Source organism: Xyrauchen texanus, chromosome 34 (genome assembly GCF_025860055.1).
Source record: "Xyrauchen texanus isolate HMW12.3.18 chromosome 34, RBS_HiC_50CHRs, whole genome shotgun sequence".
Taxonomy (NCBI): Eukaryota; Metazoa; Chordata; class Actinopteri; order Cypriniformes; family Catostomidae; genus Xyrauchen; species Xyrauchen texanus.
In genome coordinates this window covers 13,957,107-13,978,317 of record NC_068309.1, presented here as the reverse complement: position 1 = coordinate 13,978,317, position 21,211 = coordinate 13,957,107, and the positions used below count along the sequence as shown (strand labels likewise).

The 21,211-nt window shown below is 36.1% G+C and overlaps 2 protein-coding genes across 4 annotated transcripts in view; one reads left to right on the top strand and one right to left on the bottom strand.

Annotated features, from left to right (window-relative positions):
• LOC127627982 (hamartin-like) overlaps positions 1-9,217 on the bottom strand; it is a 34,383-nt gene extending 25,166 nt beyond the window's left edge. For both annotated transcript variants that reach the window (XM_052104614.1, XM_052104615.1), the window contains exons 1-5: positions 9,170-9,217; positions 3,948-4,213; positions 3,281-3,384; positions 1,664-1,816; positions 1,416-1,560 (exon numbers count right to left, since the gene is read on the bottom strand). In XM_052104614.1, the coding sequence (XP_051960574.1) occupies positions 1,416-1,560; positions 1,664-1,816; positions 3,281-3,384; positions 3,948-4,056 (511 nt within the window). In that variant the 5' untranslated portion in view covers positions 4,057-4,213; positions 9,170-9,217. The remainder of the gene's footprint in view (positions 1-1,415; positions 1,561-1,663; positions 1,817-3,280; positions 3,385-3,947; positions 4,214-9,169) is intronic.
• Positions 9,218-12,171: 2,954 nt separating this feature from the next.
• LOC127627984 (zinc finger protein Gfi-1b-like) lies at positions 12,172-20,946 on the top strand. Of its 2 annotated transcripts, none has more exons than XM_052104619.1 (7): positions 12,172-12,266; positions 13,428-13,546; positions 16,845-17,030; positions 17,148-17,377; positions 17,600-17,737; positions 18,902-19,067; positions 19,593-20,946. In XM_052104619.1, the coding sequence occupies exons 2-7, from the start codon at positions 13,432-13,434 to the stop codon at positions 19,769-19,771; spliced, it is 1,014 nt and encodes a 337-aa protein (XP_051960579.1). In that variant the 5' UTR covers positions 12,172-12,266; positions 13,428-13,431; the 3' UTR covers positions 19,772-20,946. The 2 variants fall into 2 exon arrangements, with proteins under 2 accessions (XP_051960579.1, XP_051960578.1); XM_052104618.1 differs by lacking the exon at positions 12,172-12,266 and adding an exon at positions 12,676-12,798.
• The last annotated feature ends 265 nt before the right edge of the window (positions 20,947-21,211 follow it).

The window sequence follows — 21,211 nt, the reverse complement described above, 5'->3', positions numbered from 1 at the left end:
ATTTAAAATGTATTCTGAGCAAAATCTGAGTTATAGTGATAAGTGAATGGGGGCCAATACGTTAAAATACTCACAATTTCAAAGTACACATACAATACGTGATTTAACATGATTTTAGCATTTATGCTAAACACCTCTAACATTTATGTGTAAAGTAATAGCCAATTTTACATCTTTGTTGGCAGCTCAAATAATACATGAGTATCATTATTAAGTGCTTTTTTTTTTAAATTATAAGCTTCACATTTTTGAAACCCTCAAAAAATTGGCCCAATTCACTTACATTGTAAGTGCTTCACTGAAGCTTACATTTTTGCTTTTTTTTTTTTTTTTTTTAAAGTGGAATAATAATTTTTTTGTAATCAAATTTATGCCACAAATGCTGTCGATTAAGCTTAACTTGTATTGAACCCGGAATATTCCTTTAAAGGTGCACTCAGTAACTTTTGTCTTTGTGTCATCTTGGACTTACACTGACACCTAGCGGCTTGGATGCAGCATCATTTAAAATCAAAAGTTTTCAGTTTCAGATGTCATTGTAGAAATGTAGTACTTTACAGTTAAAGTATCAAATAGCAGGACGGTTACTGCGATTAAGCGAGTTGCATTCGACTGGTCATGTGATTCTAACATGGCAGCCCCCATGTGCAGACCCTCTCCATGTAGAATAAAACAGCTTTTATAAGGTTACTGACATGACTGAAGTCATGAGTGGTCATGATTTCCTCAATTTATTGCAAATTTACAATTCATGTCTTTAGGAGTAAAACTTTTGTGTAATGAGGAAAAAATAAATCAGAGTGTACCTTTAAGGGGGCATATTACCACATTTCTGATCTCTGTGGGAGACTAAAACTATGCAGAGGATTTCAATGAATAATAATAATAAAATATACTGTACCTTAACAAACAACTTAAAGCCAACCAAAATAAAACATTCCATACACTGCTTGAATGGATGCAGTGTTCGCACATCTTTTGATCAATTAATTGCCATGACTCTTTTAGATGTTTGTGGTTAATAGAGAAGGATGTTTCCAAATAATTTATAGATTGTATTGTATTTAATTACCTATCACTGGAAATTATATATATATATATATATATATATATATATATATATATTTCAGACAATTATACTTGTGTACAAATGTCTCCAAAAAATCAAATGTTATGAAATTTGTATTTTCACTCTACATAAGAATTTAAAATGCACAATATTCAGAAGAAACATATCAGAGCAGAGTAAAGCTAGATAAAATTATGTTCACTCATGACTTTTTAGGTTTGATTAATTTCCATGACTTTTCCAGGCCTGCAAATCACAATTTTAAAATTCCCACAGATTTTCAGGTCATCTGTGAACATGGGAAACCTGTGGATCGCAACTACGAGGAAATGTTCAAACTTCTCACCTGGGTTTCTCAGGTTCCAGGAGGCCAGACGTCCAAATACGTCAAAGAACTCATAGAGATGCTGCTTGCCAGCTTGAGGGATCATGGGTAACAAAGTGATGAGAACCAGGACTCCAGTTATCAAAACCACAACATCGGTGTCTGTCTGTAACACACAGGAAACACAGAAATATATAAAACAAAAACACAGAGACATGCCAAAAGAGCTTTGCGAGTTCTTTCACAGGGTTAGCATTTCATCAACTTACCTTGAGGCATTTGAGGAGAGAGAGCAGTAGTGGATAGCGAGCGATCTTGTGGATCCAAGATGGCTGCTTACGGACAACGTGCCCCAGTAGAGTGAGAGTGGGCAGGCGACAGGGGGCCTTAGCCATGCATTCATTCATTTTATCAAAAAGGTGCTGAGGGAGAAAGGCAAACAGCAAAATTAAATTAGAATAAACCTGACTAATAGCGATTAAAGTGTTTCTCTGCCCTAGACATGTATTATTATTAAATATTAATGGAAGAAAATGGAAACACTTCTTAAATATTTTCTGACAAGAAAGGTTCTGATTATTTAGACTGATACAGAGGAGTTAAAATGAGATGAAAGGCTCCTTTAATGTAAGTTCATATTTCACAGGTGTTTACTTAACTTAAGAATAATATTATACACAAACCTTTTTACTTTGTGTTTATATTTTTTAAAGGTAAAGTGTGTAATTGTGCCACTACCAGCACCAAATGGAATTGCAAAAACGAATGATTCCAAACAGTTTTCCAAAAGGCAGTCCCTACCCAAACTCTAGGGCTGCCCCCTTATACTCGACCAAAGTTTTGATTGGTTGGTTGGTCACAGAAAAAACTTCACAGGAAGTGTCAGTGTGGACAGACATGATCGTTTACATGGCTGGTCCAAGCAGTAATTAACAATGTTGGGCAGGAAAGGCTGTGTCTCGTTTGAAAGGCTGCATCCTCCGGAGGTCGCATTTGCCGGCCGCATACGTCATCGAGTCTGTCTCATTTCATTTTTATCTATTGTCAATGGCTTTTATGTATATACACTTTTATTTATACAATTGTTAACCTTTTTTGCATTCGGCGATGTTCTCCATAGTCAGATCGTCCTATCGTCAGCTTGTGAGATTGCCAATAACCAATATAATTGCATATTGATGAACTGATATCAACTGACAATCGGTATTACCGCTGGTTGGATGCAAGTTGGTACTATTGGGTAATTTGTGTTAAGCAGGGTTAGGGTTAAGCCTACACAATACAGCAAGACAATCCCTTTATTTCAAATTTTGCACTGGATTTTTATTTATTTATTTTAAATAAATATTCAACTGAAACTGGAAAGTGAAATTAAAATGTGTGTTGTTCTCAATATCCAATTACATCGGCAACCCCCGGTCTGAGGTATTGGTGAATATTTTTTGCTTTGGTGATTTTGCATTGAAAATGTATTTATTTAAAAATGAAAAACTTCAAATAAATCAAATACATTTCTAAATTCAAACTGCACTCCAGTAACTCCAGCCAGGTCTCCTAAGCAACCAAATTGGCCCAGTTTCTAGGGAAGGTAGAGTCACATGGGGTAACCTCAAGTATCCGTCTAAACATGCAGGCAGAAAATTACTTCACAAATGAACTCTACCCAAAATAAGTGTCTAGCTCATTAAATATTTAAGAGCAGGGAAAAAAAAATGAAAAAATATATATAAATTTACTCTAGAAATTTAAAAGACTTTTCCATGACTTTTAAGATTGTATTAATTTTCATGACTTTTCCAGGTTTTCTATGACCATGGGAAAGCTAAAGATTCATCTTTGCCATCTAGCAATTCAAGAATGTGCGAGAAGCTAAACAGTGGTCTAACCTTATCGTGCGGCTCCCTCACTGAGGACAGAATGTGCACAGCCTGAGCAGAGTTGGTCTCTAGGAAATAGTCCACCAAACCATTCAGCAGCATGGACCCCCGATCTACAAAACATGAACTGACATCAACTGAAAATCATGTAATAAAAGACAGCAGGGAGTTAGTCGTGAAGGGTGAAACTTAAGTCAATTAGTTTGACAAAATAAACAAATAATGAAAACGTTCCCAAAGAGTGCCCTATTTACAAATCCTAACTACGAGCAATATTTTAATTTAAAGCTGAATGTGTGTCATTTTTGCACCAATAGCATCATCAAACAGAACTGCAAAAGAAAAGGGCTGTTTTCTGATATTGTCATCCATTGATCCAAACCAGTTTTAATCAGTTTTTCTTTCTTGTGGGAAACACAAAAGGATATGTTAGTCAAAATGTGTAACCAATCCCTTTTATTGTATGGAAAAAACACAATGAAAATGAATGGTGACTGAACATACAGCCCAACATCTCCTATTGTGTTCCACAGAAGAAAGTCATGAGGGTGAATAAATAACTACATAATTTTCATCTTCTGGTGAACCATCCCTTTAAGCTGGGACATGAGTAAGTTAAAATAATCTATATTAAAAAATACACAATTCAGCTTTAAGTTTGATGTTTCAAGGGGACCTGTGTTGAGGTGTTCATTGATAAGGCCCTTGATCTCGTCCAGCTGGCGAAGGTCAGAGGTCTCCAGAAGAGGGAGCAGGTCCCCCACGTTCAGCTGTTCCCTGGACATGATGGTAAAGACACCGCAGGAGGGTTCGGAGATGGGTGTCTATGAAACGGACTAGGGAGAGGGGAAGGTCTCTCAGACGTCACTCTCACAGCGGCCCGTGTTCGGTCCAGCCTGGAGGGGTCCCTGGGGTGCCCAACAAAATGGTCTCCAGGCACCACTGCAAGAGACATTTGAGGGCTGACATTCATTCTCGTCCAGAAGTACCCAACATGATGAAATATTTATGAGAACATTTTGCAGTTACTGTTTTTTGTTAAGTTAACTTCTAAGTTTAGAGTGAGAAAAACACTTTTTTTTTTTTTTTTTAACAGTTATAACACCATTATAATCGCATTTGGCCATCAGCAACATCAACTGTAAATTTAGCTGCGAGCAGCAATGACGTGCCCAAACACTATGGGTCAATTTCCACCCGTTGGCTTTATTTTTTATTTATTTTAACAAAAAATTAATATGAAACTGGAACAAAATAAGTGCATTTAAAATGTGTTACAACAGTTGTCAACATCTCTCTGGCAAAAAAGCTTCATCTGTTCATTCTCTACCGATCAGGTATTTAATTGTCTAGGAAAATACATTGTGTGTGAATAAATTAGTTTTGTTCCCTCCTTTGTGTTCTGCCTTTCTTAAGTTAACTTCAAAGTTTAGAGTTTTTTCTTTTTTTTTTTTTTTTTACAGTTTACAGAATTATAACACCATTATAAATCGCATTTGGTCATCAGCAACATCAACTGTAAATTTAGTTGGGCCCAAGCACTACGGCTTTCCACCCACTGACTTTCGGAAAACAATGCAAGGTGGACAGAGCAACAACTCAATATTAATGTAAACTTGGACTCTAATCATACAATGAGTAATAGATATGCCACCATTGCAGTTCACTAAAGCAAGAATATTCACTGATCCCTCAGCCCCGAAATGTGCATTCCACGAAACTGCACACCTCCGTATCAGCGGGTCACACACGCACATAGATACTTTTCTGTCATATGTTCTTAATAATAAAGTGTGTTTCTTCAAGCACGTATCTGTGTGTCTACGGGCAAGTTATTGTAATATTAATTTGATAATAATAATAGTCTAATAATAATAATAATTCAATAGTTTAATGGGAAAACGAGCCAAATATCGTCTTGATATGGTCAAAGGCATCAGCTATTGGTGATCACTACGACCATCGTCGATCCCTGAGATCATCGTCTGTCCGCACAACCCTAATGTGTATTTCTCTCTATAAATTAAAAAATATTCAGATAGTCTCCTTGCTAGTTTTTCCAACACATTCAGGATCATTACCCCTTTTGCTGGTGTCGCTGCGGCTCGCTTCATGCATGCACTTTTAAAATTTATATTTTAAAAGCTATTTATTATGGATTACTATTTCTCTGTAATGTAGAACAGTGTTACCAATGTTACTTATAATATTATTTCTCTGCCCTTGAACTCTCGTTTTCTGATGCCCCCAAAATATAAGTAATTTAAATTCATATCTAAAATGTGCGATGACTAGTTGACTAATGGCTTAAATTAACGACTACTAGTCGACAAGGTAAATCTTTGGTCGGGGAAGCCCTAATCAGCAGTGTCTAAAAAAAGCTATTTCAGTTTATGTAAGATAACTTTTTCAAAGTCTGTTGTAAGTGCCACACTTCCTCCAAGGACAAACATTTGGCTCAATTTTGATGTAAATCTCATCATGTATGCAGAAGATAGGAGACATTTCCTTATTCCAATTTTTTTTAGGTTAATTTATCGCGTCGCCATGGCAACACCATTCGATATATCAAAACTCCCTTTGCAATTTAGCATCGTCAATGTCTTGGCATGATGTTGCCCACATTTGGTACCTGTAACATGAAATCCCTGGGAGGAGTATTTTAAATTCCAGAGCATGCATTTTTTTAAACAATCCAAAATGGCCAACTTCCTTTTGGGCAGAGCTTATGACTGTCAGCACGAAAGTTGTCCGACTTGATGAGATCTATACGTGTACAAAGTTTGGTGACTGTAACTCAAAAGGGATGCTCTACAGAGCCCCCCGAACATGCCCATGTTCTAGCCTGTGCTACGGAGCCCCCCTGCAACTTTGCAAGTCCTAATGGCCAACAACTCTGATGTTTATGCAAACTTTCAAGAGTTTTCACGCATTTTATGTACCCCAAAAGTACTGACAACCTTGAAAAGCAGAATAATAATAATAATTCTTAGAAGAACAATAGGGCTCGAACAATAGGGCTCTCGCACTTTCAGTGTGCTTGGGCCCTAATTATGTGGGTTCAAGATAATGCGATATTGTAAGATGCACTCTACCAGTGGTACATAAATTCATAAAAATTGGGCCCTTTTTCATGTTGGGTGTTGGAGGTTAATCAAACGGAAATGGATGCCAAAAACAAGATTTAGCAGTTTGTTGCAACACAAAAGATTCACATGTTAAGACGTTATTGCACAGTCACAACAAAAGATGACAGTTGTTGCACCAGCCTGAGGATAGGCCAATGCCATGCTGTAATCAATGCTCAAAGCAAATTCATAATGAAACCAGAGAAACGTCTTAATGGTCTGATTACAATAGACTATATTCTACAAGGACACTGTGTGTTAACATGCAATAGACAATACACTCTAATAGGGCTGAGATGGCAGTATATTAAAGGTGTGGAGTGGATTTGAACTATCAAGGTAATATGATAGCATGTTCCCCCAACATGCCATTTGTTATGATTTTTACTTCATCATAACAACTGGCATGTTGGGGGAACATGCTATCATATCACTTTACATGTACCTCTGGGTTGGGCATTCATTACAACAGCATGTCACGGATTTAAGTAGGAAACAAAATACAGAAAAATATACACAATGAATTAAGGCTAGAGCTCTTTTTCTGTTGTACTAGTGAATAAACATAAATTAATAAACTTGCATCACTTATTCACTATATGATTTGATTTATAAATGCATCGTATCTAACGGATTATTAATATGTTTAAAACAAACCTAGAATTATCACTATCATCTAGAATTAAAGGTTTCTCATTTGTAAGAATGACTTCGCCTGATCGTTCATGTGCTCGGAACTTGTAATTACGATATGCCCATCTCCAATTGAAGGGCAAAATACAATGGAAGTGAATAAGGTCAATAATGAAAGAGAATATGGCAAATGTTTTGAGGGTTTAAACTAGGGATACACCGATACCACTGTTTCTCTTACGATCCGAACTGATCCTGATCCGATACCAGTGTCGTTTTTTGCATTATCAGTTTAGAATATCTTTACATTATTGTGTGGAACTAATTGGGAGCACTCTTTAATATGTAAAGAAACAAAAACCTCTAACTACACATCATTTCAATATAAATGTATAGCTTATTAAGGAAAACTTTGTTAACTAGTATACTGGATAGTGGATAATGTAGCAGCAAAATTAACAGAATTCCAGTCTTCAAGTCTACAGTAGAAAAGAAACCAGTGTTTTATTTTAACTTTTCCCAAAAATGTTTCAACTTGCATCTGGACTTTAAAGGACTCAACGTAAATATTGTTAGAAATTGTAAACAAATACTAATGATGACAATAATAATAAATTGTTATTAATATTATTCACTTTTAATTTTAAATACAAGAGTAATAAATGTAAGTCATGCACTTTTTAAACCCTCATGCTTTTATTTTGACATTCTGAACTCTTCATGAATTTCCTGTAAGTGAGCCTGTCTCCAACAAATTTCGTGCTGCCACCAGCTATCTACAAAACTCTGGTGGGTGTATTCAAGGAAAACACTAACAAGCATTGCACTTGGTGGATTGTCATTTGTAACTAGAGTGGTGGTGGCGCAGTGGGCTAAAGCACATAACTGTTAATCAGCCACCTCCATTGTGACCTTGGGCAAGGCACTTAACTCCAGGTTGCTCCGGGGGGAATGTTCCTGTAATACGTGCACTGTAAATCACTTTGGAAAATGTAAATGTAAAAAAAAAATACAAAAAATAACTTGAGATCATAGAAAACTATAATGATGACATGCACACGAGTGTCTGAGTATTCATATAATATGGGAGCGTGCCGTGTAAATAAACACAAACTCCAAAACTGTGAAACTTCAACCAGTTGCGGACGAGACCCAATCTGAGCGGGATTCGAGACCGGGACAGATTTAAAATTCCGCCGGCTGACGCGCACTCTAATAAGTAGAGTTTGATTAACTTCATGATCGTAGCCTACAAACTAAGAGCATGCATCACACTCAAGAGGAAAAACACACTGATATGATGCAGCATGCGACAACCTCTTAACAAACTGTGGCTGTGCCTGCCAACTGGAAAGAATGGCTGTAAACAGCACTATAAAGAAGCTTTATCTGACACAATAATCCTTCTAGAAGTTGAGTATAGGTTAAATATAACTGCTCGTGCATTTAAACTGGGTGTCAGCTAAAATGCTCTTTATATCTGGCCTAAAATCTATATAATGATCTTTTAGATTTAACTTTTTCAAATTATCAATCAGTAAAACATTTTACTTAACAGTGTTTGAAATTGTGCATTATAAGACTGTGTGCCATAAAGACAAACAAGGCAAAACGTTGCCTGCAAGACACCAGCAAAGGGGTTTCGGTTCAAACACCACAGCAGGAAAGCAAAATCCAGTAAACATGTATGACTATGCATGGTCCAAAATGGCAATGCAAACATTTATTTGCATCTAGATCTTGTGGTTGAGGCTGCATGCACTGACAGCATGTCTCCGTGTTTAAATGAGCACTGGCGTAAACAGCTCGCGAGAACAATGGCCAGAATCTGTGGGACTCTCTCTTAATCTGCGTGAAAAAATGAAATACATCCACATGCATTTTACCTTCCTCCATAAACTCTTACATATGTATGCGCAGATTTGTAGAAATTCGTTTTGAAACTGTATCAATCAACAAGGACTATCATTTCAGTAGGAGAGTGAGGAGTATTATTATCCACAAGCTTAGAGCAAAACAAAATGACGTCTAACAAATTATATAAAGCACAAATAATATTGAGTGGCGAAGACATCTAACATTACGACTGTCGCTGGACATGATAAGAAAAAATGCATCGTTCAATAAAGCTGTTTACCTGTTAAAGCAACTGCACTCCACAGGGCGCCGCCATCTTGAACACCTCACAACCCCTCCCTACGCAATCACCCTCCGCAACTGCTCATGAGAAATAATCCCCCAGCGCTCATAAACACGTCTGTATAGTTTAACAGGACTTTGATATTTTGACGTTAATAGCCTCAAAATTACATACAATCTTACGCTATAAATAGTGTGAATATGACGCAAGTAAGGCTCACGTATGGAAGTTTTGGAGTGATCCTGCCGTTAGGGCCTGGATCGTTTTTTCTGAAGGGTGGAGGGATGCAGTGCGCTGTAATGCGGTTTTCGCCTCGTGCCGCTGAATCGGACCAAGAAACAGCTGCTCATAATCGAATAACGCATTTTGAAAAATATTTTTTTTACATAATTTTTTATAAATGATTAGCTAAATATATAAATACCTTATACATATAATCACAAAAATATTTAGTTAATTCTGATTAAATTTTAAGAAACAGTCAAATTATTCAAAATTGGTTTTAATACATTGATTAAATGGAAGTACATAAAATAAAAGGATAACAGTGTTTTATATGGTTAGAAAAGATATATGCTCACATAAAACTAAAATGCCTCGTTCAGAAGGCAAATATTGGCCCTCAAAGAGGTAGGCATTAAAGGCAGGGACAGATTACCAACCGGGCCAATGGGGCCAGTGCCCAGGGGCCCTTGACTGCTCGGGAGGGCCCTGGACTTTAAGGTTTTGTTGATTACCATAAAAATAAATTTCGACTCGTTTATCCTTTTCTTCAAAAAAGAAAAAAATAAAAGAAAAAAAGAAAAAAAATCAAGGTTACATTAATCCACTTCAAATGGAAGTTTATGGGGCCAATTTCTGGAAAGTTTAAACAGAAAAGTAAAGCGTATAATTGTATAAATGCACATACTTTAATTCTTCTGTTAAAACTCATGTATTTTTTTTTAGCTGTACATTTGTTTAAATCGTTTTACGGCCGTTTTAGGGGATTAGAGTTTACGTCATAACGTCGTCATGGTAACAAAGTTGTAAAATTGGATATAGTTTTACACAGAAAATGTCAGAAAGCAATTTTATCACACTAAAATCATGTTAACATGCATATTTTTGTGCAGACTTCCCTCTAGTGGTTAAACATGGTTATACACATCTATTTAGTTCCATCAGTGATTTATTTCCTTAAAATTGTCCAGATTGTGCAAATCAAAAATCTCAATCCTTTCCAAGTTTGCAGCACTCAAGCACATAAAACAATGGTGAGTTGCCACCTATTACATGCCTTTTCTAATAATTTGTAATGAATAACCTACTATGCTGGATGAATGGTAATTGTGTCTGCATGGCTGCTGTTGAATTTAGTACCAATCAATCTCTAAAGCTCTCTGTAAATGTATTCTTCATTAGTTTCATTCAGTTGTCAAGTTTCTGATTCAAAGACACTAACAGTGCTTTAACAACACATATCTTTTCTGGAGTAACATGTGGTTAAAGGGATAGTTCACCCAAAAATAAAAATGCAATTCTCATGCCATCCCAAATGTGTGACTTTCTTTCTTTACTGAACACAAGCATATTTAGAGGAACATCTCAGCTCTGTAGGTCTATACAGTGCAAGTGAAGCATGGCCAGAATTTTGAAGAACCAAAAAGCATATAAAGGCAGTATAAAAGAAAATCAATACAACTTCAGTGGTTAAATCTATGTCTTCAGTAAGCAATATGATAGGTGTGGGTGAGAAACAGATCCATATGTAAGTCATTTTATACTATATATTCTCCTCCCTGCCGAAAAGTTGGCGATATGTACAAAGAAGCTGAATCACCAAGAACAGTAGAGGAAGAATGTGAAAGTGAAAGTGGAGATTTATAGTAATTTCCCCTTATGTCTATCATATCACTTATGAATACATAGATTTAACCACTTTTATGCTGCTTTTATGTGCTTTTTGGAGCTTCAAAGATTTTGACCCTGGTGACTTGCATTGAATGGACCTACAGAGATGAGATACTGTTTTTAAATCTTCGTTTGTGTTCAGCAGAAGAAATGAAGTCATTCAGATCTGAACGGCATGGAGTAATTTAACGGCATTTTTGGGCGAACTATCCCTTTAAGTGCCTTAAACACGACAGAGACATTATGCATACAAAGTGTGAACCAGGAACCTTTTCTTTAGGACATATACATTTTTCTAAACAAACACTTTCAAGAATAAAATTAGCAGAGGATGGTTTCGATCCATCGACCTCTGGGTTATGGGCCCAGCACGCTTCCGCTGCGCCACTCTGCTTGTGATAATTACGCGGCGAACGACCTTTATATTTACCGCATAAGGCTACTTCATTCAGTATATTTTTTTTATATATGTATAAAGTATTATACAGTCTTAGTTAATTATATGGGACTACAGGTGGACTGACTTTAGCCTTTTAAACGCTTATCGTTAATAATTCAATCTGCCTTAAGCTTGATTGAGGTGTGCCCACCTATGAACAGAATATTTTATATACACAATGAAATCAAGAGAGCTCGTAAAAAAAGAAAACACGACAAATCTCTCAATTATTCTTAAAATCCGGTAATGATTTACTCATATTTTAACTTCGCCAAGTTCGCCATGTGATCAACAGCCATTCGTTTTATATGTGCTGTAGTTTACCAACAGTCCACCGGGTGGCGTATGGATTTTAAAATAGTGCGCTTGCCAAAGGCAACCATTCTATGGAATTGATCACCAGTAAATCTTCAAATTTACATTGTTTAGTGGAGGAACATGCAATGCAGAGCAACATATTTACAACACTACATTTAAAAATGTGCATTAAAAATAAACATTTAATACTCTTGAAGCGTACAGTGTTTAAGATGAACACAGAAAAATTTTGTCGGCTAATTGTGCTTTTAATAACCAAATATCTAATTAAAACGCCTAAAGGCTGCAACCAGAAAACAACTGTGCAAATAACACTAAGCAAACATTCAGAGGTACCAACATTACAGGTCTGGTGTGTATATCTGAGGGGTACAGCGTGTAAGGTTTCTTGCTGCTTTATCCCACTGGTCTTATGTCTTAAGCCCACTAGCTGTTTTACAGGAGGTAAGTCAACAGATGACCTATATGACAATGATGATAAATTAGTAACTGGTCATTATAAAATGTAGGTATTGTTTTGTTAATTATCAAATAAATGTACCCTTTAATAAATTGCTCTGCTAACAATGAACCTTTTAAATGTTATTTATTATGAAGCAAAGATGCATAATAACCATAACATTTAGATTTTTAACCAAATTATATTATTGTCATTTTAAAATTGTAACTAGTATTTATTAATCGATAATCTTAAACTTTTTGGTGAGCCATTACGGCAAACTGTGCCTCCCAACCTGACTCTTTAAGTTAAGTTTTGTAAGCAAATGTTGCACCTGTGTGCTGTCTCTCATTGGTTGAAAGCACAGTCAGATTCCACCGCAAAATTATCGGATTGTAAATCAGGGAGGGGATCTAAAAAACCCAACGCAACAAACTAACAGCGATGCAGTGCTTAAGTTTTTCAACATCATAACGGATTTTACAGCAGTGTTTTAGACTCAGTACGCAGAAGAAAGGATTTTAAACACAACTTCAGGTAAAGTCATTTTCATAGAAAACAAGTTTGGAATTAATGGCAATTATTTTCATTAAAGGCCATTAAGATTACACGTTATGTTGTGAAATTTCGTCAACTTCCAAAAGAACAAATTATCAGGAATTAGGCTATTATTGAACAGGTGCTATTTGATTTTAAATAGAATTATAAATAATTTTAAATGACTACCAAATGTGCTATATTAAGTCATATAAACTCATTAACATATGTTATAAAATCTGTGTCTCAGATCAGGGAAAAGCTTGGCTGAAACTTTGCCCAAACATCAATAGCAACAGTAAAAGTAGGCTATTGTAGGCTTAAACAATTGTGGAACATCCGCGGCTTTTAACAGCGTATTATTGTTTTAAGTGTTATAATGATTATTTAGATACTGAAAATAAAATGGTCTTATTACAGGAGCTTAGAGCAGTTTGCTTTGTAACACAGGCTGCGTCAAAAAAACGCAGTGTAAAGTTGATTTCTGACGTTTTTTAAGTTTCGTCATTCATAATTAGCTGGATCAATTTAAGTTTTGTCGTGAATTGTTGTGGACACTTTTAAGTTTACTTATAGATCATAACAAACAAGTATGAAGTGTCACAGCCAACAAATCTGTGTTTTTACAGAATCATGCCACGATCGTTTTTGGTGAAGAATAAAAAGTGTTCATCTTACAATGTGCACCGACCGATCGACACCGAGCAAAGTGAACCCAATCAACTCTCGGACCCAGCACCCAAGACAAGTAAGTGCTATTAGTACACTGCCCATATAGGCCTAGCTATTGAATTTTTTAGGAACTGTTCTAATAGTTTAAAAAAACAGCCTTAATTTAACTTGTAAATTCACTTCTCAATATTAGCTACATTTGACATATGGTGTTCATGAGAAGATAATAGCCTACAGTAAAATATAATACGATACAAATTTTGATTCGCATTCGTTTAAAATTATTTAAATGATGGACTACAATGCATAGGCCTACAAAAGATTTGTGTTCGGTGAGTGCTGAGTGTTGAACTGAGCACCTGTCAGATTGAGGTTTGCTGATGACTGATGTTTATGCCTCGGGTGACTGGTCTTTGATTCTTCATCTGTGTCTCAAAACCTACAGAGTAACACAGGACAGTATTTTGGGACATGAGGTGCCGTTCTTCACACCTAATATGCAAAGTTATTAACTGTTGTTCTATGTAAATATGCGTTAGACGGTCGTCTTTGAATTTTACTCCTCGTCTCGCGCAGGAGCCTGCGTTTTTTAGACGCCGTATGTTAAAACGCGTCTCGAGACACCTGCGTTCTGTTTTATTTAGCGCAAGATCGCTTTAGGTCTGGACGACCCTTTAGAGACACGGGGTAAATAGGCTGCTCAGTAAGTTTTGAGACACGAGCGCAGTTACTGCAACTTCAAGCAAGTCTGTAAGCTGTCGAACGGTTAGGGTGGATGTCACGGATATGCAAACGAGCCCCATTCAAACAAAAGACCAGCATTATCACAGGATCAGAACTGCAAAGCTATTATTAGGATTCATTTGGGGGAAATTCGTAAATAGGCTATAGTGTTATCCAGAACAGTCTCATATGATTCTACATAATATGCTACTGGGGTTTTCATAGGCTAATCGCCTCTATTTAATTGCAAAGTCTCTTATTTTATCTTACTTACTTTATCTGTTTTAAATGAAAGAGGATTAGCCTGTTTTTAGTGAATAATATGGGCTAGTGTCTTCAAAAGGATTTGGACACTTTTGAAGACAGTTAAAAAAGTATAGGGTACAACGGGACAAAAGGCTCCTTTGAATTTTATTTTCTCCCAGAACTCTAAATAGCATTACTAATAGCTAACACAGCACTTTCATGAACACCTGTTAATAACTATGAACTGCACCTTTTTCCTCTCCCAATCATTGAGGTAATTGCGTATAATGTCTAAAGGTTGATTTTGAGGCAATTTGATCTAATAGTTAATGTTTTTTAAATGTAGCAAATTTATGAGCTAATGAATATCCTGGAAATGTTTATAATTCTTTTGAAACAAAATACTTATTTGTCAGTTTTGTTAAAAATAATATTATATATATATATAATTGTGCAAAAGTTCAGGCACTTGTGACTATGTTGCATGGTGAGGATGTCTTAAAAAATAATGACATTAATAGTTTTCATTTATCACTTAATGTCATACAAAGTCCAGTAAACATGAAAAAAGCTAAATCAATATTCGGTGTGACCACCTTTGCCTTTAAAACTGCACCAATTCTCTTTGGTACACCTGGACAGTTTTTCTTGGTTGTTGGAAGATTAGATGTTCCAAGCTTCTTGGAGAATTCACCACAGTTCTTCTATCTATTTAGGCTGTCAATTGCTTCTGTCTCTTTATGTAATCTCAGACTGACACGATGTTCAGTGGGGGGCCATAACATCTGTTGCAGGACTCCCTGTTCATCTATTCTAATCTTTTCTATTTGCAAAAGTAATGTTTGTGAGTCTAACATTTATATTTCCTATTGACACACTAAAGCTGAAGATATAAATAACCATCTTAAAACAAATGCTTTGGTGAAACATCTTATGTGCCTTTTGCACAGTACTGTGTGTGTGTGTGTGTGTGTGTGTGTGTGTGTATATATATATATATATAACTGTTCAGTAATTGAAAGGATATTATTTGGGGTAAAAAGCCCCCCTGTTGCAGGGGCTAAAGGCACCTATTAAACACATTGTTTTTCTTAAGTCAGGGGAATAGGTTAGGAACAAATACAATTTCAAAGTGGGCTCACATTGACTGATTTAATCACAATGAAGATTAATTTGTTTATAAAACATTCATATAAAATGGTTTAATTTGTTTATAACTTGAGATGTTATACAATGCCAAATGTGTTTGAAATTAAAAGGAATAATAAGCATTATCTTAATTTGTTACTCAAAAAACCATCTTGTTGTCTCAAAAGTGTTTGCATAAATTGACAAATTGTGCCCTATAACCATTGCGACTCTATGTTTACTATATCACTATACCAGTTGGACACTTTTAAAATGCACCTGGGACTAGATAATAAAGTAAGTCTGAAAGTAATTCAATATTAAAGTTAAGTAGGAAAAGGTAAAATTTTTTGCAAATGCCACTTGGATTAATCATTCGTTATCTAATTAATGCAAGGAAATTAATACATTTGTGAATTCACACCTTAAGGAAAATGTGCTCAATCTGGTCACAAAGTGTATCAAGAATGAAAAATAAATGTCTTGTTACTGAATACTAATGAGCAACATAATTTGTTGTGAAAATAATTAATAATGGAAGGTTGTTTTGATAAAGAATCACTTAAAAAGATAGTTATATGGCAAAAATTTTCAACTTAAGCAAATATTTTAGAGACAGCAAGATGCTTTTTTGTGCAACAATTTAAGATAATACCTATTAAAAATAACCACTACAGAAAAGGGTCAACTAAATTAGGTATTTAGTTGTCAAGTATAATAATCTATAAACAAATTAATCTTCGTTATGATTGGATCAGTCAATGTGAGCCCACTTAGTAGATTTATCAAATCTATTCCCCCCACTTAAGAAAAACAATGTGTTTTATAGGGGCCTTTAACCCCTGCAACAGGGTGCCTTTTTACCCCAAACACAATCCTTTAACTTATTGGACAGTAATACAAAATCTAAATATAAAAAACCTGTTTGATTTAATCACCTTGAACAAAACTGAAAATTACAAGTATTTTGTCTCAAAATAGATTGTCATTAGCTACATATTAAAACATTAAAAAAGTATTAATTATTACATCAAATTACCTCAAAATCAAACTTTAGACATTGCATGCAATGATCTCATGGATCAGGAGTTAGAAGAATTACTGTGTAGTTTTTGTTGCTGTTTAGTGCTTTGGGAGAAAATCAAATCAAAAGTGCCTTTTACCCCAGTGGGCCTTTAGCCCCCCTTGTACCCTACTTTTGGGGCCTCTGTATGTCATTAGATAACCTGCAACAATATCACTTTAATTATTCTTGTGATTTTGTTGTGATTTCTTAGTCCCAGCACTTGTCTCATTGGAATCAAAGGAATGTAATTCCCCAAAGCAGCCCCCGTTAGATTCTGTCATTCGCCCATCCCACAAAGACCCATATGACTTCATCAAGTGTGAGAGAGAGCCTGAATGCCCGATACCGTCTCTTCCTGAGCTGCCTGTTCCAACCAGCCAGCCTTATTACTTATCCAGTGAGTGACTGATACATTTTTTCTGTTGGTTAAATTTGAAGAGCTGGCATAATATTGAATGGTTTCAGTGTAACAATGTAGACATATAATGATGTAGACATATTTTACCTCTAACAGAGACTCAACTGGCAGAGTTCTCTCCCTACTACAAGAGCTCTTATGCCTGGCATCATGTTCCCTCACCGTATGACTTCAGGCAGATGAGCTTTCCTCCATCGCTCTTGCAGCACACCAGCAGCCTGTATGGAGCTCACCTGAAGCAAAGCTCAGAACCTTCACAAGCGCTGGACTACAGCACACACTACTCACCTACGTCTAACACCTTCCACTGCATTACCTGCGACAAGGTATTCAGATATAAATGCCATATGAAAGTGTGCGTGTGTGTGTGTGTGAATGCGTGTCTATATTTTTACTCCATTAAGCATATATATAGTACCAGTCAAAAGCCCTCATTCTTTATTCTATTTTCCATGCAGCACAGGAGATGTTAGTCAGAATGTTTAGTCTGATTACACAATTATCTTTTGTAAAATGTTTTCACCATTGGTTTCTGTGCTCATCTGAAGGTGTTCTCCACCCCTCATGGCTTGGAAGTTCACGTCAGACGCTCTCACAGTGGTACACGTCCCTTTGGATGCAGCATCTGCAGAAAGAGCTTTGGTCATGCAGTTAGCCTGGAGCAACATATGAATGTCCACTCTCAGGTAAGAACAAACAAGTGTGATGCCAAGTTTAGCTTCTAGTATTAAGGGTATTGTAATCTCTAACATCATGATCTCCGAAATGTGTCAGATATCAAGAGGCCCCAGCAAATCTAATACTCTCACTGAGCACTTTATTGGGAACACCTGTACACCTACTTATTCATGCTTTTATCGAATCAGCCAATCATGTCGCAGCAGTGCAATGCATATGATCATGCTGATAGAGGTCAGGAGTTTCAGTTAATGTTCACCTCAACCATCACAATGGGGAACACATTTTCAGTGATTTGGACTGTGGCATGATTGTTGGTGACAGACGGGCCGGTTTGAGTCTTTAGAGTTTACTCAGAATGGTGGCAAAAACAAAAAATATCCAGTGAGTTACAGTTCTGCGGATGGAAAGGCCTTGTTGATGAGTAAGAATGGCCAAACTGATTGAACAACTATGGCAACTCAGATAACAACTCTGTACAATTGTAGTGAGCAGAATAACATCTCAGAATGCACAACACTTCGAATCTTGTTTGACCAATGGCAAGCGGAGAGCGTTTTCAGAAAGTTGTTATGAAGACATTGTTTGTATTTACAATTCCGTTCGGTGGAGATAGTGTTGTAAAAATGACATACATCAGCTTTAATGTAAAAAAACTCCCTTTGGTGGCTCGCGAATGCTCACCCCCAGTGTGAAAGGCTCCAGAATTGATTGTTTTTATTTAAAATATTTATCGTGCCAAGAAATTGCTGTGAAAATTGGCATTTGGTTTGAAAGGATTACATTGAAAAAAAATTACTTTAGTTCTTTGTTTGTTGGGTTTTTTTACACTGCTAGCTCAGTAATTAAGAAAAAGATATAGCCTTTGTTACTCTTTTGTTACTGATACTTGTTTTGTTTCATTTGTTTGATGTTTGTTGACATATTTGTTTGTTGTATGTTACATGGTTTCTGATCTTTAATTAAAATGCTTAATGGCAACTGTTTTGTTTTACCAAACAAAATGTGCCTTTTGATGTATTTGCCTTTGATCTTCACTAAAATTGCTTGCAAAAACAAATGAATAGCAGGCAAAAAATCATGAAGATGTCCCAGTTGAAATCAGCTTGTATTTTGGCTCATGAAAGAAATGTGAAAAATTATATTTTGTTATTGTTGATTTGTGTTTACAGGAAAGAAGTTTTGAGTGCAAGATGTGCGGAAAGACCTTCAAACGCTCCTCAACATTGTCCACTCACCTGTTGATCCACTCGGACACACGGCCCTACCCCTGCCAATACTGTGGCAAGAGATTCCACCAGAAATCCGATATGAAGAAACACACCTACATCCACACAGGTGAGACGTCACTGTGTATGACTGCATGTTAATGTCATGCTTTAATAGAGGTGTATGGCACTAATAAACAAGAACACTTGTGGTTTAATGCAGCTGAATAACTGTTCCTCTATTATTTGGAAATACATTCAAAGTGGTATCTCTGAAGTCATTCCATGTAAATCATTAAAACAGACAGGCAGACTCCTTATTATCCTGAATAGACATACACTTTCTAGAGTGTGTTTCGAAGAGTGGCACGGCATCAGATAAATCAAGAAAAGATTAAACAAATTCTGTCTCTATTTGCATAGCTGGTCTTCCTGCTTTGACGAAGCCTCTCTGAAAGTTATGTTTGCATGTATGCTGTTGCAGACAGCCACTCCTGTGTTGGAAAACAGAACAAATCTGGGTGGCACGCAAATCTAAGCTTCAAGCTGCTTTTTTTAAAGCAAAGATTCACCACTGTTTTATCACTGATTAAAAAGACTTTCAGTTTATAAAAACGTGTTTTAAAAGTCTGTATGTTAAATGTTACGTTTACAGGAGAGAAACCTCACAAATGCCAGGTGTGTGGGAAGGCCTTCAGCCAGAGCTCCAACCTCATCACACACAGTCGCAAACACACCGGATTCAAGCCGTTCGGTTGTGAGATCTGTTCCAAGGGCTTCCAGAGGAAAGTGGATCTTCGCAGACACCACGAGAGTCAGCACAGCGTTAAATGATGTGATGGACAGCAAGGAAGGAATGAAGACCACCTATGGCTGTAAAAAAAAAAAAAACTATGGAAATACATGAAATTAAGAGTTAGAATTTTTTTTTCTTTTCTTTAAATAAACTCATTATAAAGGAATCTGGGTTCACTCAATAAACAAGTTAAGCTAAATCGACAGATTTTGTGGAATAATGTTGATTACCACAAAACAATTTTGTGCTAATTTAAGGTCACTGTGAGGCAGTTACAATGGAATGGCCAATTTGTGGGGGGCTAAAAGGCAGAAATGTCAAGTAATTTTTATTTGTATATTGCTTTTCAAAAAACACTGTTTCAAAGCTGTTTTACAGAAAATGATGCTGTAATGTCTTAAAGTCCTGATTGTACAGTTTAAATAAATAATAAATAAACAACTGAATAATTGAAAATCATGCCTTTAAATGTGTGAAGTTTATAATCTACTGTTCTAGGTGGATGAACATGCAGTTATTTGTCACCGACAATATGTCTTCATCGCAATGAAGTTGTAACTTAGCACAGAAAAGGTAAGTGATTTTATCACACTAAAATCATGTTATCAAGCATATTGTTTGCGTCTTGTCGCTATACATTTGAACAATGAGAATTTTACCATTTACAATTGGCCCAATCTACTTCCATTGTTAGTGTCTCACTGTAACCTACATTTTTCTTTTAAAGAAAAGGAGGGAGTATAATTTTTTTTCTGGTAGTCAACATTATGCCACAATTGCTATTGATTGAGCTTAACTTGTATTGAACCTGAAAAAAATCCTTTAAGGTGTCACAGAGCATCTTTTCATATCTTAGAATACACCTTCCTCTTCAGAATTTGTTCCTCTATTAAATCCAGTAATTCATCAAAACCGTAACCTGACAAGATTAATGTAAATTTAGAGTTCTTTTGCATTTATAAACGAATAAATCACACCCACATGTTAGTTAGCTCACCATATTTCTCACTCTCAATAGGATATTCTCATGAAGTGGCCTGTGTTTGACCTTTTGAATCCTTTTTTAGTACCCTTAAATTGAGACATATTTTATATGAGTGTGTTTTATAAATGCAGTGAAAAGATTGCATGTGTTAAGATTTGATTGAATCTTTTTGTTCTGTTCTATTTATAAAAACTCTTAGTAAGAATGCTAAATAAATACTTGTGTTGTAAGGTGCATGGTCAATTCATAAAAGTGGATTATTAAATCTCATTGAAGGTTGAAGGGGTGGTGAACACGTAGTGTAAATGTGTTAGAAATCAGTCCTGGAACAGTGAAAAATGAGACGAGTCAGCAAACAAGGCTTTGCAGTGTTTGTCTTTTTGTGTCTCCGCCCTGATGAGGATCCGGATACACAGTTCCGTTGGCCTTGCTGAAGGTTCTGCACACTGCCAGAGGCTGTGTAAAATCTCTGGTGTGACTGGAGATAAAGCTT